Source organism: Chrysemys picta, chromosome 1 (genome assembly GCF_011386835.1).
Source record: "Chrysemys picta bellii isolate R12L10 chromosome 1, ASM1138683v2, whole genome shotgun sequence".
NCBI lineage: Eukaryota > Metazoa > Chordata > Testudines > Emydidae > Chrysemys > Chrysemys picta.
The window spans coordinates 55,935,131-55,950,765 of NC_088791.1; the positions used below are offsets into that span (position 1 = coordinate 55,935,131).

Genomic DNA, 15,635 nt, shown 5'->3' on the forward strand with positions numbered 1-15,635 from the left:
TTAATTGGATGACCCCTTGTTCTTACTTTGGCCAGGGGTAAATAATTCCTTATTCACTTTCTCCACACCCTTCATGATTTTATAGACCACTATCCTATTCCCCCCCATTAGTCATCTCTTTTCTAAGATGAACAGTGTGTCTTTTTAATGTCTCCTCAGATAGAAGCTGAGCATTTTTGTTGCCCTTCTCTGTGCTTTTCCAGTATGTTTTTTGAGACAGGGTGACCAGAACTTGACACAGTATTCAAGGTGTGGGCATACCATGAATTTATATAGTGGCATTATGATATTTTGTGTTATCTATCACTTTCCTAATGGTGCCTAACATAGTTAGCTTTTTTGACTGCTGCTGCCTATTGAGTGGATATTTTCAGAGAACTATCCACGATGACTCCAAGGTCTCTTACTTGAATGGTAACAGCATGTATAGTTGGGATTATGTTTTCTAATATGCATTACTTTGCACTTATCAACATTAAATTTCATCTGCCCTTTTGTCACCTAGTGACATCCCTTTCTAACTCTTCGGTTAGCTTTGGACTCAACTGTCTTGAGTAATTTAGTATCATCTGCAAACTTTGCTATCTTACTGTTTACCAGTCTTTCCAAATCATTTATGAATGTTGAACAGCACAGCTCCTTGCAGGACCTTGCAATTTACCACATTCCATTGTGAAAACTGATCATTTATTCCTACTCTTTGTTTCCTGTCTTTTAATCATTTACTGATCCATGAGAGGACCTTCCTTCTCATTCTATGGCTGCTTACTATGCTTAAGAGCTTTTGGCATGGGACCTTGTCAAAAGCTTTTTGAAAGTCCAAGTTCACTATATCCACTGGATCACCTTTGTGCACACACTTGTTGACACCTTCAGCGAATACTAGTAGATTGAGGCATGATTTCCCTTTACAAAAGTTCTTTACAGGAGTTTCAACAAATTTGCTTAGAACTGAAGTTAGGCTTACTGGCCTGTAATTGCCAGTACATTCCTACAGCTATACTCTTAAATATTAAAGCGTGGAATTTCTCTTCATAGAGATTCTATGGTACAGTTTGAGTCATTTAAGATTTTTACTATATTTTTCCACATATAGTGCTACTTCCCCACCAGCGTGACCTACTCTGTAATTCCTATATATTTTGTAGCTCTGTTAGTGTCTTTTTGTTTCAATCTGCAAAAGATTTAAACCAAAAATGTTCACTGCTTGGACTCTAGCTGTTTGGTTAAAGTAGCAATGCATTTGCTTGCAGTGCGGTAGTCTTAGACTCATGCAACACAAATGGTTGCCTAGATGACCACCCTAGTGTACTCCTAATTGTCAAATAATTTGCTTAACTGTTTTGAAAATCAACATTCTTCCATATCCTCAGAAAAAGTGCAAGACTGGTTCTAGTTTTCAACATGCCACATTTTTAGGGGTATTGTATAAGGAACACCTGCCTTATTTTATTGTTTAATTAAGTTTGGTCAGGTGGTCAAACCCATAGGCATTGGCATTTTATGTATAATGTTTTAAATTAATTTTTTTTTACTAGCAAATTTCAGTATTCACACACAGAATCAGAACTTGAAGGGACCTCGAGAGGTCATGTAGTCCAGTCCCCTGCACTCATGGCAGGACTAATTATCTAGAACATTCCTCACAAGTATTTGTCAAACCTGCTCTTAAAAAACTCCAATGATGGAGATTCAACAACCTCCCTAGGCAATTTATTCCAGTGCTTAACCACCCTGACAGGAAGTTTTTCCTAATGTTCAATCTAAACCTTCCTTGCTGCAATTTAAGCCCATTGCTTCTTGTCCTATCCTCAGAGGTTAAAAAAAAACAATTTTTCTTCCTCCTCCTTGTAGCCACCATACTTAAACTATTTTGTCCCCTCTCAATCTTCTCTTTTCCAGACTAAATAAACATTTTTGTCAATCTTCCCTCATAGGTCATGTTTTCTAGATCTTTAATCATTTTTGTTGCACTTCTCTGGACTCTCTCCAGTTTGTCCACATCCTTCCTGAAATGTGGTTTCCAGAACGGGACACAATACTCCAGTTGAGTCAGAGCGGAGTAGAGCGGAAGAATTACTTCTCGTGTCTTGCTTACAACACTCCTGCTAATATATCCCAGAATGATATTCACTTTTTTTACAACAGTGTTACACTGTTGACTCCTATTTAGCTTGTGGTCCACTATGACCCCTAGAATCCCTTTCCACAGTACTCCTTCCTAGGCGGTCATTTCCCATGTTGTATGTGTGCAACTGATTGTTCCTTCTCAAGTGGAGTACTTTGCATTTGTCCTTATTGAATTTCATCCTATTTACTTCATTTCTCCAGTTTGTCCAGATCATTTTGAATTTTAATTCTATCCTTCAAAGCACTTGCAACCCCTCCCAGCTTGGTATCATCTGCAAACTTTATAAGTGTATTCCCTATGCCATTATCTAAATCATTGATGAAGATATTGAACAGAACTGGATCCAGAACTGATCCCTGCAGGATCCCATTCGTTATGCCCTTCCAGCATGACTCTGAACCACTGATAGTGACGGACTGGAAACGGTTTTCCAACCAGTTTTGCACCCACCTTATAGTAGCTCCATCTAGGTTGCATTTCCCTAGTTTATTTATGAGAAGGTCATGCGGAACAGTATCAAAAGCTTTACTAAAAAAATCAAGATATATCACGTTTACTGCTTCCCCCATCCACAAGGTTTGTTACCCTGTCAAAGAAAGCTATCAGGTTAGTTTGACATGATTTGTTTTTGACAAATCCATGCCGTTACTTATCACCTTATTATCTTCTAGATGTTTGTGAATTAATTGCTTAATTATTTGCTCCATTATCTTTCAGGGTACAGAAGTTAAGCTAACTGGTCTGTAATTCCCTGGGTTGTCCTTATTTCCCTTTTTATAGGTGGGCACTATATTTGCCCTTTTCCAGTCTTCTGGAATGTCTCCCGTTTTTCATGACTTCTCAAAGATAATTGCTAATGGCTCAGATATCTCCTCAGTCAGTTCCTTGAGTATTCTAGGATGCATTTCATCAGGCCCTGGTGACTTGAAGACATCTAATTTGTCCATGTAATTTTTAACTTGTTCTTTCCCTATTTTAGCTGCTTCTGATCCTACCTCATTTTCACTGGCATTTGCTATGTTAGACGTCAATTCACCACCGACCTTCTTGGTGAAAACTGAAACAAAAAAGTCATTAAGCACCTCTGCCATTTCCACATTTTCTGTTATTTCCTCCCTCCCCGCCCCTGCCCCCTCATTGAGTAACGGACCTACCCTATCCTTGGTCTTTCTCTTGCTTCTAATGTATTTGTAGAATGTTTTCTTGTTACCCCTTTATGTTTCATGTAACAACAACAAAAACTTCCGCCTGTGGTTAAGGCATGCAGCATTGTAAGAGGTATATATGTTTATTGTAACTAAATCAAAATTGCTCTTGATATACACGTTAGCTGAAGGGCAGAAATTGAGACTTCCTACATACAGTACATTTAAAATTCACTGATGGAAAGAAGCAGCTTTTAAAAGATTTTTGCAAATCCTGTTCCATACACAACCCCAACATTAACTGTTCTCTAATGTTGGGCAATAACAAAGGTTATTTAAAAAAAAAATCCACAGAAGTTGCATATTGTTGTACTAATATATTCCAGGTTTGTGTGGTTTTTTTACATTTATACAGTTTACATTTTGCTTGACCCATAAATAAACATTTGTAAGATTACAAGGGCCATAGTTTAGAGAGCATTTACACAGCCCTGCCATGCATACAGAGCTTTTAATATCTAGAAGAGAAAATTAAGCTTTGGCTCACTAAGTAATACAATTTTGAATGTTTCTAAATGTAAACCCTTGACTAAAATACAAACAATCTTTTCATCCATAATGTTGCTGTTAAACACCTAATAAATCTAGTTTTGTATTATAACAAACTTCTTGGAATTCAGGGATATAAAAATAATCAGTTTTTAAATCTTAACTGTACAATATGTACATTAATATTTTCACTGTTAAATTATGAATACATTTTAGTCTATGGAATACTACATTATAAATATCAATGTGTTTTCAATTTATAATTGCAGCTAATAATACGTTTAAAATCTGGACTAATGAGTTCCAAAAGATACAAATCTGGTCCTAATCCTTTCAACCCTTTTGCAAGTATTTGCAGATAAAGTAGTTTCATTGACTAAAAAGAAGACATTACTTGCACGTGTTAGGATACTGTTCCCCCCCACACACACCTTTTTAAAGATGTTTTTAAGGAAAACCATACTTTGTATTAAAATGTCAGTTACAGCTACGTGCATGTCTCACAGTGAAACCATGCTAGTCAAGTTCTAAACCAGCTGAACCTTGATGACCTTAATTAATAAAAAATTGCATTGAAAGGGTGCCTGGAATTCTTAATCTTTTAAAGAAGTCTGGGCCATTTACTGCTTCTGTATGATAGGATGATGGCTGCAGATATTTGAAATGTCATTTTCTGATTTGCCTCTTTTTACTGGAGGTTCTGTTCCTTTAAAGGGCTGGCGCACACACAAATGAAGAATGGGAAAGCTGCAGATCAGGGTTCAAATAAAATAAAAGCAATAGGTTAAAACTCCAGTTTGATGTGTATAAATAGGCAAGCCAGGGTGTGATTGTTCTAATGAAAATGGGAGGTTGCAGGGAAGGAACACACCACAGAACCCTCCCTTTTCCCCTCGAAAGGTAAAAACAAAGATATTGTGGCCATCCGAATACGTAAAGCAACAGTGAAGGACAAGCATTTTTTTATCTTCAGTTCACTCTTATTGCACCCTCTCTCATATATTTAAACAGGAATGAATGTCCAAAACAATGTTTATGTCTACTCAAAGTCCGTATGAAAGACTAAACTGTAATAAGGAAGTAAAACTGCAATGTTTTGATAACCACAGCATATATTATGAAAACCCAGCAATATCTGATAATTGGAAGAAATGACATGTCTGAATGTTAGTTTTACACTGTAAACACTAGTAAGGTGATCATTTACAGACTGTAGCTACAAAGTTTATATGAATGTGTCTCCATGGCTGTTAGACTTAATGGGTTAAGAAATTATGCAGTTTTTGCCTTTATGTCCTTTTTTCTTCTTTGATTTGGTTGTCCTTTGCCCAAACTGAGAACTGGCCAGTGCAGTGCTTGGACTGGAAAGGTCATCTGTATAGTATGGGTATCTCAGTGATCGTGGCTGTGGAATTGGCTGTCCAAGAAAATATCCTTCCTCTTCAGAATCAGACGATGATGACGATGAAGTTGAACACCAAGAGTCTTCTTCCTCACCATACAGTCCAAAAAATGTATCAACTGCCTGGTTCCGCAGTGCATAATCAGACGTAGCATGTGCATACTGTCCATAGAATTCTGTGTTTTGAATGTATGCTTGAACCTCATGAGGGCTTTTATTTTGGATGAATTTGCCATAATCCTGAGGTGAGTAAAAGTGAAGTCTCTCTTTTGGAGAGCATCTTCTTTCTGTAGTTAAATGAAGTGTATTGTCTGAACGAGACTTCCTACTTCTCCTGCGACGATGCTGATGCCGATTCCCACGTTCTTCAAAATGAAAAACACGCCTACGAGTCCTTTCACTCATTGGAGGTTGGCGAATTTCAACACTCTCATAATCCCCATTGTCAATAACATCATCTGAAAACTTTACTTGTTGTGGTCTAGACTGGGATTTGGATCTTCTAAGTACAGGCATGTGTGCTGGCTTTTCTTCTGGCAACACCTTTTCTTGACATAACTCTGAGCTTAAACTCTTTAAAGACTCTGCACTCCTGTGGAGCATTGAAGAATTTAGAGTTCCCATATTGCTCATTTTCTCACAGTCCTCTGCCTCCAGCTCCTGGAAAGTTTGCAAAGAATAAAAAGAAGGCCTTGATTTGCTTTCTCCATCCACTGAAGCCCCTAAGGAGGGAAAAAAAAAAAATCAGTTAAACATAATCTGTGAACTTGTAATGAAGTGTGTTGACTCAAAATATTAAACTTCTAATAAAGGTTTATGGAGTAAACATGGCTTATCACTTATTCTTTGTGACTTTGCCTTAAAGGTGAACTTTAAAGTAAAAACATGTTCTTGTGCCATTTATTTCTCTGAGATGTATAAAGGCAGCCTGAAAAGTCTTTTTTTTAATTATTTACATTGGCAATTCAGGTCTTAACTATGATTGATTAGTAGAAAACTAGTGACATTAGGATATCAAGAGTGAAAGGAATTTTTAATTAGTCTGTTCAAAACATCTATTGAACTCCAATGCCTAGTAAACACTTAAAAAAAAAAGTTTGTTAAAGATTCAGCATCCCACACCACCTTAGGTGTTGACAATACACATTCCATGTTTCCAGGAATTCTTCCAACAAAGTCAGGGAATACCAAATGTGACAATCTGGATATTTCAAAGGTAAAACAGATTGCAAAGGGTGGGCAGAATGGCCTTGTGTTTACAGTGTAAAACTAACATTCAGAAATGTTATTTTTTAAATCATCCACTCAAACATTCTCAATACATATAAAAGCAAAACGTGAAATAAACCCATTTAAAAATATTATTTGCAGTTCGCCTTTAATACCATCATTATAGACTGAAAAGTGTTTAGTTTTTTATATTTTTCTTGAGTGTATGAATTTGTTAAATATTGATACAAAAATTATTTGAATTGGCAGGTTGTGTACCTAAAGTATAGAGTGCAAAACAGTTCCTCCAGCAAAAGTTGATGACAGCTCTAACATCTCAAGTGGTGTGGATTTCTGTGTTTCTCTTGTAACTAAAGGAGGAAATAACATAGCCAGATTCTGCCCTCAGATACCTACGTATCTCTTTCTTCAGGGGAGGTTGGAAGTATGTACTTCAATTAAAAAAAGATAGTTAAGGGTCAAATTCTTCCCTGAAGTCTTTACATACATTATTACTAATTTGGGATTAAAAAAAATCTTCCTAGGAAAATGCTTACTTTTCCCTATAATCAATTACCTGTGATGTTAGACAAAGCCAAGGAATCCATTGAATCTCGAACACTTTGCTCTTGTTGTTTCAGATCAGACAAACGTTCTAATGAACCTTCATACCATTGTGTCTGGTCATGTTTGTATCCTGAAGCCACATGTTCCATATCCAACTCTTGGATTTTTCTACTACTGGCAGGGCCTGGATGGCTGCCATATGCAGAATCACCTAAACCATCTTGTGACTGGGCCCAATACATGTCTGCCTGATATTTTTTACTTGCCAGGCTTTGATTATTTTTTTTCAAATCCGACTTGCTTTTAACAATATTATCAGAAATCCAGTGTTCATTTGATGTAACATCTACTTCAGCGGGCTGCTGAAAGAGGCCTTTATCACCAAATTTTAGGAGGAGTTGAGTCATGTAGTCTTCATGCTCAGCCCACTCTTCAGGGTCTTCGGTCATTTCCTGCTCTACTCTTCCTTTCCAAAAATCTTCATTCACAAAGCCTGCTCCTTGCCTTGAAAGACTTAAGTCATCCATCTTGCGAGAAAGAGTATCATCAGCATTGCTAGAAAGACCAGGGAATTTGTAATTCAGTGCTGGTGACAGTAGGAGAGACTGTCTGCACTGGTCAGCTGACCGGCTGCTCTTTCCCATACGAACACTTCTTCTGGAGTCTCTTGATCGTGCAGACTGAAATGCAGAATCAGATGAGTCAGAGGCATGAACGTCTTCGCCCAAACTACAAGTTTTTGAACAGTAAATTTGTCCTTGCTTGGGAAGAAAAGGACAACCCAGCAGAGAGGCTTTGCACTGAGCACAAGAAAAACAAGTCTCCGTGGCATGCCAGTGCTGTCCATCATAGGTCATCTGAGCATGGTCAACACCTAGTAAAGAGTCAAAAGAGGGACTGTTTAGTTTATGGCTAAAATAGTTAAAAGTTACACACGCAAAACCTGAAGCTTTTTTGGCTTGTGAATTATCATGTTTGTTCAATAAAATACTCACCACCCTTGTAAAATCTTAATACTTAAGAAGGAGATATTTACCTATGTGTTCCCCACAGGTCTCACAGTACTCAGCATAAAGAGATTCAAAACACCCACAGCAGAATGGACGTCCATCCTTCATAATGTATCTCTGTCCACCAAGGATAGTGTCACACTCAAGGCAAGAAAAATGCTTCATATGCCAATGGCGACCCTCAGCTTCTGTGCACTCATCAGCAAAGATGATCTTAAAAAATAAAAGTAAATTTTTAGGCAGGCATTAATAATGCTTGTTGGATTCATGAAAACTGCATGTAAAAAAGGAACTTATTCCTTTGGTACAGTTAACAGACCACCAATTACATTTAAAGAACTACATATTAATTCAGCAGTACTGTCAATCTGAAGTATTAACTGATCAGTTTCAATAGTTAAAATACAAGATTACCTGTAGCAGCATAGCTAAAACAGAAGGGTGTCACATTTGCTAAGTAAAATGGATATATATTTTTAAAAAGTAGGTAAGTTGTCATAAAAGTATTCTGAAATGTGTACAAGTTTTCCTTGTAACTCAGTCTTTAGGTTTCAATTCTAATCTCAGATACACAGATGTGTATCTTGTAAAAGCAGCTACATCACGCTTGTCCAGTATCTGATTTTACAAGATCTGTTTGGAGACTGGAGAGGTTGTTCACATCTACATATGTGATATTAGGATACAGTCTTTGTTGCCAAAGGGTACATATTAGTATTCAAAAGTTGTTCATTTAATTGAGCAAGGGACATGACAATTTTATCCTATTAATGGTGGATTCTGCGGAAGCATGGAGTTTAGTAGAAAAGTGTTATTTACCTCATCACATGCTGAGCAACGGGGTTTGAGAAGTTCAGCATGGTGTCTGCCACAGTGAATTTTTCCATCTTGGTAGAAGTAGATTAGGTCAACAAGAAGCTCATTACATGTAGAGCACACAAAACACGATGGATGCCAGCACACTCCAGGTCCAGCTCTTGAAGCAAACACTGCAACTTCACCTCCATTTACTTTTGTACCACACTAGAAACAACCAAAAAAAGTTAATATGCTTCCATTGCAGGAATACCAGCCTTTGGTGTTATTTTAGTTAAATCAAAACACCAAGCCCAATACATTGTTAAAGTTCTTATTCCATTTTATATAGCAAAAGGGGCAATTCTAATAATCCTGGATTGTACACAATTCTGATGCAGAAGTAAATTTTACTCATATGCACTTAGTTGGTGTTTTCTTCTGTGTATTAAACAGGCATGGATTTAGTACAACAGCCAGATGGCTACAATTTGACTTATTGCCTACTCTGAAAATTGTTTGGTATATCCACACCATGTGAAAGAATTAAATCTAACTTTTTAAAAAATAAACCATTATCTTCTCTCTTCCTATGTGGAATTTTATCAGTATTACTGAGTACAAGCACAGACAGACAAGAGCCTATATGTAGCATCAACAAACACGTAAGGTCTACAGTGTTGGTACAGCTAGTTTCATTGCTACTGCCACAAGGTTACCTGTTCACAGACTGCATGCATTACTGCTCTTGAGAGCAGTTTAATAGTTCCTCGTCCCAATGCCTCCTTCTTACGCTGAGCGCTAAACATTTGTAGTTCCTTCTTCTCTTCTTCACTTAAAGATTGACAATATCTCACCTTCAGCAGAAGAGACAGTACATGCTTTAGACACCAAGCTACTGGTTATTTACTTCTCGGTAGTATCTAAAATATATTTGATAAATATCAACATCCCTGTTCAACTCCTTCCTAAGATTTCCTTTATATTTCCTACTATATATATTTTAACTCCTCCTCATGTTACAACACCAGATACGCAAAGAGAAAGTTTTTGTGAATTCTTTGTTAAAGTATTATAAGCAAATCAATAGTGTGCTAAACTATTGCTATCTAAAAATAGAATTGCTGCCAAATTATATTTGTTAATGTGTTTGGATGTATGGTTTTTGGAATTGCAGGCGATAACCATACAATATATACTGCAGTATACACAAGAACTTAAGCCCTGACTCCTTTTTACAAAAATGATTGTTACTTCGACTTCTACCCTAAAATACACAGAATCATGTCTAGGCTTCAAACATTTTACTGCCACAAAGCATCCTTTCTATTACAATGAAATCTCAGAAATGTGTAGGTTCCTGTTAATTGGTGGGTGGTTGCAAACACTATAAAACCAACTTGTGTTAAGTTTATTGCACTGACTGCCCACCATCTTAACAAGAGAAAGCAATGACCTCCTAGACAGCTGTTATCTGAATACAACTGAAATGAACAGCTAAACAATGGATTTGACAATGTACACACTATGCTATCTTTATGGGTTAGATGTCATTGCATGTGACATTTTAGATTTGTAATATGTCCACAGGAAGATAATTCTTCCTTCTTAAAAAGAAGCATATAATTAATGGATACATGGCCACATAGTTACCTCATTATCATGGGGTGGCAACTGGTACAGAAGCTGTTTAATTCTATGTTTTTCTCCAGGGCTGTTAATGTAAGGGACCTTCTCCTCCGGCAAACAGGCAAAGTATAGCTGTACCTGAATAGGAGGTATTAAGAATTAAGACCAGAGGGGTACACATGACCCAAACATTGTAAATGTCCTTCAACCAGTGCCTTATCTTAAGTCTCATTTACAAAGGAACTAAGATATGCTACATTAGATCTGTGACAGCATTTGCATTCCTCTAGGTAATATGAGGACCAGATGAGCTAACGCAGCAGAACTAGATTGTCTCTGCTACAACTAGCGCCCAGCTGCTGAATTGCTTTTCTGGAATGCAATTTGCAGTGACAATTACGGGTATCATAAATTATGCACATTTAATGCTATCATTATTTCCACCCCCTTTAGGTTTGGTCAACAAGCCTGCTGAAATTCCAAATTTCCCTCTGCAGTTTACCACACAAAAATGTGTGAAGCTGTACTAAAAACAACTACTACATAAACAAATTTAATTTGCTCAGTGCATTTTACACATTGCTGAGACAAAAGCTGTTTTGTAATCTCCTGCTGATCAGGTTCTTCACAAGTATCAGCTTTCATTGCTACCATGTGAGCTTTTGGTAAGAAGCTAAAGTCATCTTTCTCTTGGGAGGAGGAGGTTGGCTCCAGCCACATTTCAACCAGATGCAAATTCACTTTGAAATTTTCACAGGGTTTTTGCGTTTGACCAGGAAAGCAAAACACAGTATGCCTTCTTGAAAGTCTTCTCAGGCTTGACTTTATTTCATCTTATCAGTAGAAACTTAAGACAGGAAAACTGTAAAGAATGCTATGACAAAGCCCAATGGCAAAAAATATTTTTGTGGAACAACTACAGATTTATTATTTTTCCTGTACAGTTTCCAGCTTGTCACAAGGCCTGAGGCTATAAATAAGAGCTGATTGTTGCAGACAATATTATCTGCTATCTGTATTTAAATGATGCCTTGGTCAATCACTTACTAGGCATTTTAGTTAAAACAAATGAAAAAAGAATCACTACTTCCTCAATCAAGTTAAGTGGAAAAAGTAGTACAAATTACTAAGGTTTTGACACAGAACTGAACATCAATGAGTTTCAATTAAGTTTACTTTTAAGTCCACTAACCAACAGACTTTCTTTGCAAGGAACAAAGCAAAACATGCAGTAAGAAGGAAACTTCTAGGGTTAATTTGCTCTATGCCCATGTCTCACATAATACTAATCAAAATGCCACTGATGTCGTCATCTGTATGAAAATATCTTTAAGCCTGTGGTACCTAGAATGAGTGATTTCTGATGCATTTCCCTTAAGAGTTTAAAGTAGCTTTTAGCTAGTTGTTCCCCCTTCCCCATGTCCCTCAAGGTTGTTTAGTGTATTTAGTTTATGATAAAAGGATCTTCCTTAAAGATGGTGCATCATATATGGATCTTCGTGGGTTGTTATTCTTAATTTAATCACGAAGAGAACGTCTATGGAAAACAAAAAGTCGATCTTTTGCTCCTCATACATCAGCAGGCCACCTGAACTAGAGATGCTCAGGTCCCATGACATGTTACACATACTCTAGTAGTCACCCTACTCATTTATACAGGAATAACAGAACTCAATGCTGGTCAAACACCTTATGAATCATCTATACCAGATCCTGCAGTACTGTTGCTGGATCTTCTTTTTAATTTTATTTAAGAACCTATTTTTGAACATTTGATCAACATAGCAACTTGCTCTCTTAGCAATTAGTGTCACTGTCCTATTTCCATTACCATTATTTTCTTATCCTTAGAAAGGTTTCATTTTCAGTTTTAGGCCGTTTAGTCGAGGAAAAACAACCATCCAAAACAAAAAATGGAACAGTCCTAAACTCCTCTCCCCTCCAACTGTAAAAGTCAACTCCAGAAGGCATGCAAGAGAGAAATCATTGCGTGAATTAAGTGGCAATATGTACAGTTAAACAATTATAAAGCAGTGCCAGAAATAGTTTCATTTCATTAAGATAGGTCATTTAAAAAAAAAATCTGCTAAAACACACTTAACTTATGTCTTATTAGGAAGCTATACAACAAGTCTTTCATCAGTGGCAACACATGATATTTATAAGAGATGAAATTATAGCTATTTTGATTAATTTTAAAAATAAGAATCTCAGTTCCTACCTGTTCTGGTCTAAGACCTGGCGGAACCCAGGTATATTCTTCCAAGGCACAGCCAGAGTCATCATCGGATGTTGAGCTTCGTTGACACCCAAAGGTAAGATTGTTAACTTTTGGCTCCATCTCCAAAGGCATAGTGTAGTGTGCAGGGTCAGCTATTCAGTTGCAGTTCATCAAGAAATTGTTCTGAAAAGATGAGATTACAAAAGAGTTAACAAAACAGGAAAAGCCTCATGGAAGTGATCTTGGGGCAGGGGTAGAAGGGCATCAACCAAGTTAAATATTTGAAATACTATTGTGGCAAAGTGATTGCTATAAAATACATCATGAAGGGGAGATGCTTCTATTGATACGTCACTGGGAATTTAGATTATATGCATAGCATGAAATACTGATCTTTAGTAAAATTAATTAGTGTCTTCGCAGGACAATCGTCCTGACCATCTGTGATTAAGAAAACATTTCCTCCAACAGTATAGCATTGCACGATTAAACTGCATTTACATTCAGAATTTCAGGCAATTATCATTGGCCTAAGTGCTGATGCAACTCCATGGATGCTGGATCATGCATAGAAAATTTTACCAGCATGGTACTTAAGCCCTCTCAAATCAGGTCTAAACATCACAGCAGTATAATACACCTCTACCCCGATATAACTCTGTCCTCGGGAGTCAAAAAAATCTTACCGCGTTATAGGTGAAACCGCGTTATATCTAACTTTCTTTGATCCGCCGGAGGACACAGCCCCGCCCCCCCGGAATGCTGCTTTACCGCATTATATCCGATTCGTGTTATATCGGGTCACGTTATATCGGGGTTGAGGTGTACCTGTGGCTGGACAAATTACCAGTCCCACCATTGCCAATATCAAAGAAGTTGTACCAGTGGTGGAAGAAGGACTTAAATTCTCATGGCAGACAATGCCGTAGGTACAGTATCAGAGTTTTTCCTCCTTCAAGCATCCAACGCAAATGGCAGTAGACATCATTTAATTACTATGTATCCTTTTTGAAGACACACATTTGTCGTAAGCCATTGTTGAGCTAGTCCATACCTTCCTACCCTCACAAAAAGATGAAACTGACTATTCCATTTTGCTATTGCTACAATACTAAAAGGTTCCAAAACAAAAATCATGAATAATGAAGTTTACACATGCCTTGAGAATTTATCCACTAATTTTAGCCTACTGCTAGTTAGAATAACAGTTATAAATCCTGAAAAAACATGGTTTTTTAGAGATGCCAACAGACTCTTATTTCTGTGCACAGCAGCACTGTAATAAAGATTGCTTACATCATAACTCATTATTCTAAGTACAACAGTAGATCTCCTATCCAAGCCACTGTAAGAACTGCATATTTTCACAAAGCATGTCAGATGTTAAATAAATCCCTAAAATTTTATTTCAGTTTTTTTGAAGTGGTAAACTTAGTAAACCTGAATAAATTAAAACTAAAATTAAGTTATATCAGTGCATATTATAAAGAAAGGTAAGTGTTAACATGAAGGAAAACCTCTACATTTGCTATTTTGTGCAGTATTTTAAAACAGCATGCATGCCAGAAGGCAGAGCTTAGCCCAACCAACCAATAAATTTGACTTTACTTCACCCTTAACAAAAGTAAAGATGACCTCATTTCCTTTTCTACTGTTCAGAGTTTGTGACCTTTTAAATAAGTCATCATTTTAAAACAGGTGCAGCTCATTCATGTCTTCAATGTAAAAAAAACCTTTATGAACATCAGTGCATTCATTCAGTCCTCAATTACTAGTGTTAATGAAAGTCAGGAGCAATTTAGTGTGGATATTATATTGTCTTGAATATTACTGTTGCTAAAACAAGTAACAAAAAGCAGTGATCATCTATTGAACAAGTAATTTAAAAAATGATCAGTAGGTAGATCTCAAAGTTCACTTTGGGTATCTAAAATAAATAGATAAACATCTTATCTATAAACTAATTTCCTTTGAAAGCAGATACAGAGGAAATAATTTGTCCAAAGAAAATTCCTTTCTCATCACGTTAGTGGAAATAAAATCATCCAGTACAACAAGAGCAATAATCTAATTTTAGATCTAAGGCTATGTCAACCCTACAAATTACTTTAGTATAATTTATGTCACTCAGCGGTGTGAATAATCCACACCCCTGAGCAACATAGGTTATACTGACCTAAGCACCAGTGTAGACAGTGCTATGTTGGCCAGAGAGCTTCTCCTACCAACATAGCTACCACCTCTTGCAGAGACAGTACTTAAGCTGACAGGAGAGCTCTCTCCTGTAGTCTTAGCGCATCTTCACCAGAAGCGCTTCAACAGTGCAGCTGCATGGCTGTAAATGACATAGTGTAGACATAGCCAAGATCTCTTCCTATTCCCATAAAGCAACAGGCAAGAGGGATAAAGCTGGGAACTCAATGTTCTGGTAGCTACTAAAGATGCAATTGCTACTTATGGTTGTAGTAGGACTGTGATGCCCATCTTGATCCCTAGCACAATTATAGGTGTATCCAAATAAGTCTCAGCTGTGAGATCAATGTATCATGTTTACGAGTCACACTTAAAGTCCAAGTCATTTTGGAAGGTGATCCAAGTACTAGATATACACTACTTTAGAATATCCTTCTGAAGAACTAATGAAATTAAGTGAGATGTTTATTTGAAATGAGGTAGATCAGGGATTGGCAACCTTTGGCACGCGGCTCGCCAGGGTAAGCCCCCTGGCAGGCCGGACCGGTTTGTTTACCTGCCGCGTCCGCAGGTTTGGCTGATCGTGGCTCCCACTGGCTGCGGTTCGCTGCTCCAGGCCAATGGGGGCGCGGAAGAGGTGGCCAGCACATTCCTTGGCCCGCGCCACTTCCCACTGCCCCCATTGGCCTGGGACGGCGAACCGCAGCCAGTGGGAGCTGCAATCGGCCGAATCTGTGGACGCGGCAGGTAAACAAACTGGCCCGGCCTGCCAGGGTGCATGCCA

At 37.5% G+C, this 15,635-nt stretch overlaps 1 protein-coding gene across 11 annotated transcripts in view; it reads right to left on the reverse strand.

The window, feature by feature from the left end:
• Nucleotides 1-3,403: 3,403 nt before the first annotated feature.
• PRICKLE1 (prickle planar cell polarity protein 1) overlaps nt 3,404-15,635 on the reverse strand; it is a 116,134-nt gene continuing 103,902 nt past the window's right edge. For 6 of the 11 annotated variants that reach the window (XM_005297939.5, XM_024100587.3, XM_065557276.1 and 3 more), the window contains 7 exons: nt 12,659-12,841; nt 10,462-10,575; nt 9,528-9,665; nt 8,833-9,036; nt 8,040-8,226; nt 7,014-7,877; nt 3,404-5,949 (listed from right to left, as the gene is read on the reverse strand). In XM_005297939.5, coding sequence (XP_005297996.1) covers nt 5,090-5,949; nt 7,014-7,877; nt 8,040-8,226; nt 8,833-9,036; nt 9,528-9,665; nt 10,462-10,575; nt 12,659-12,790 — 2,499 coding nt within the window. In that variant the 5' untranslated portion in view covers nt 12,791-12,841 and the 3' untranslated portion in view covers nt 3,404-5,089. The remainder of the gene's footprint in view (nt 5,950-7,013; nt 7,878-8,039; nt 8,227-8,832; nt 9,037-9,527; nt 9,666-10,461; nt 10,576-12,658; nt 12,842-15,635) is intronic. The other 5 variants (XM_042858719.2, XM_065557290.1, XM_065557298.1 and 2 more) reach the window with 2 other exon arrangements.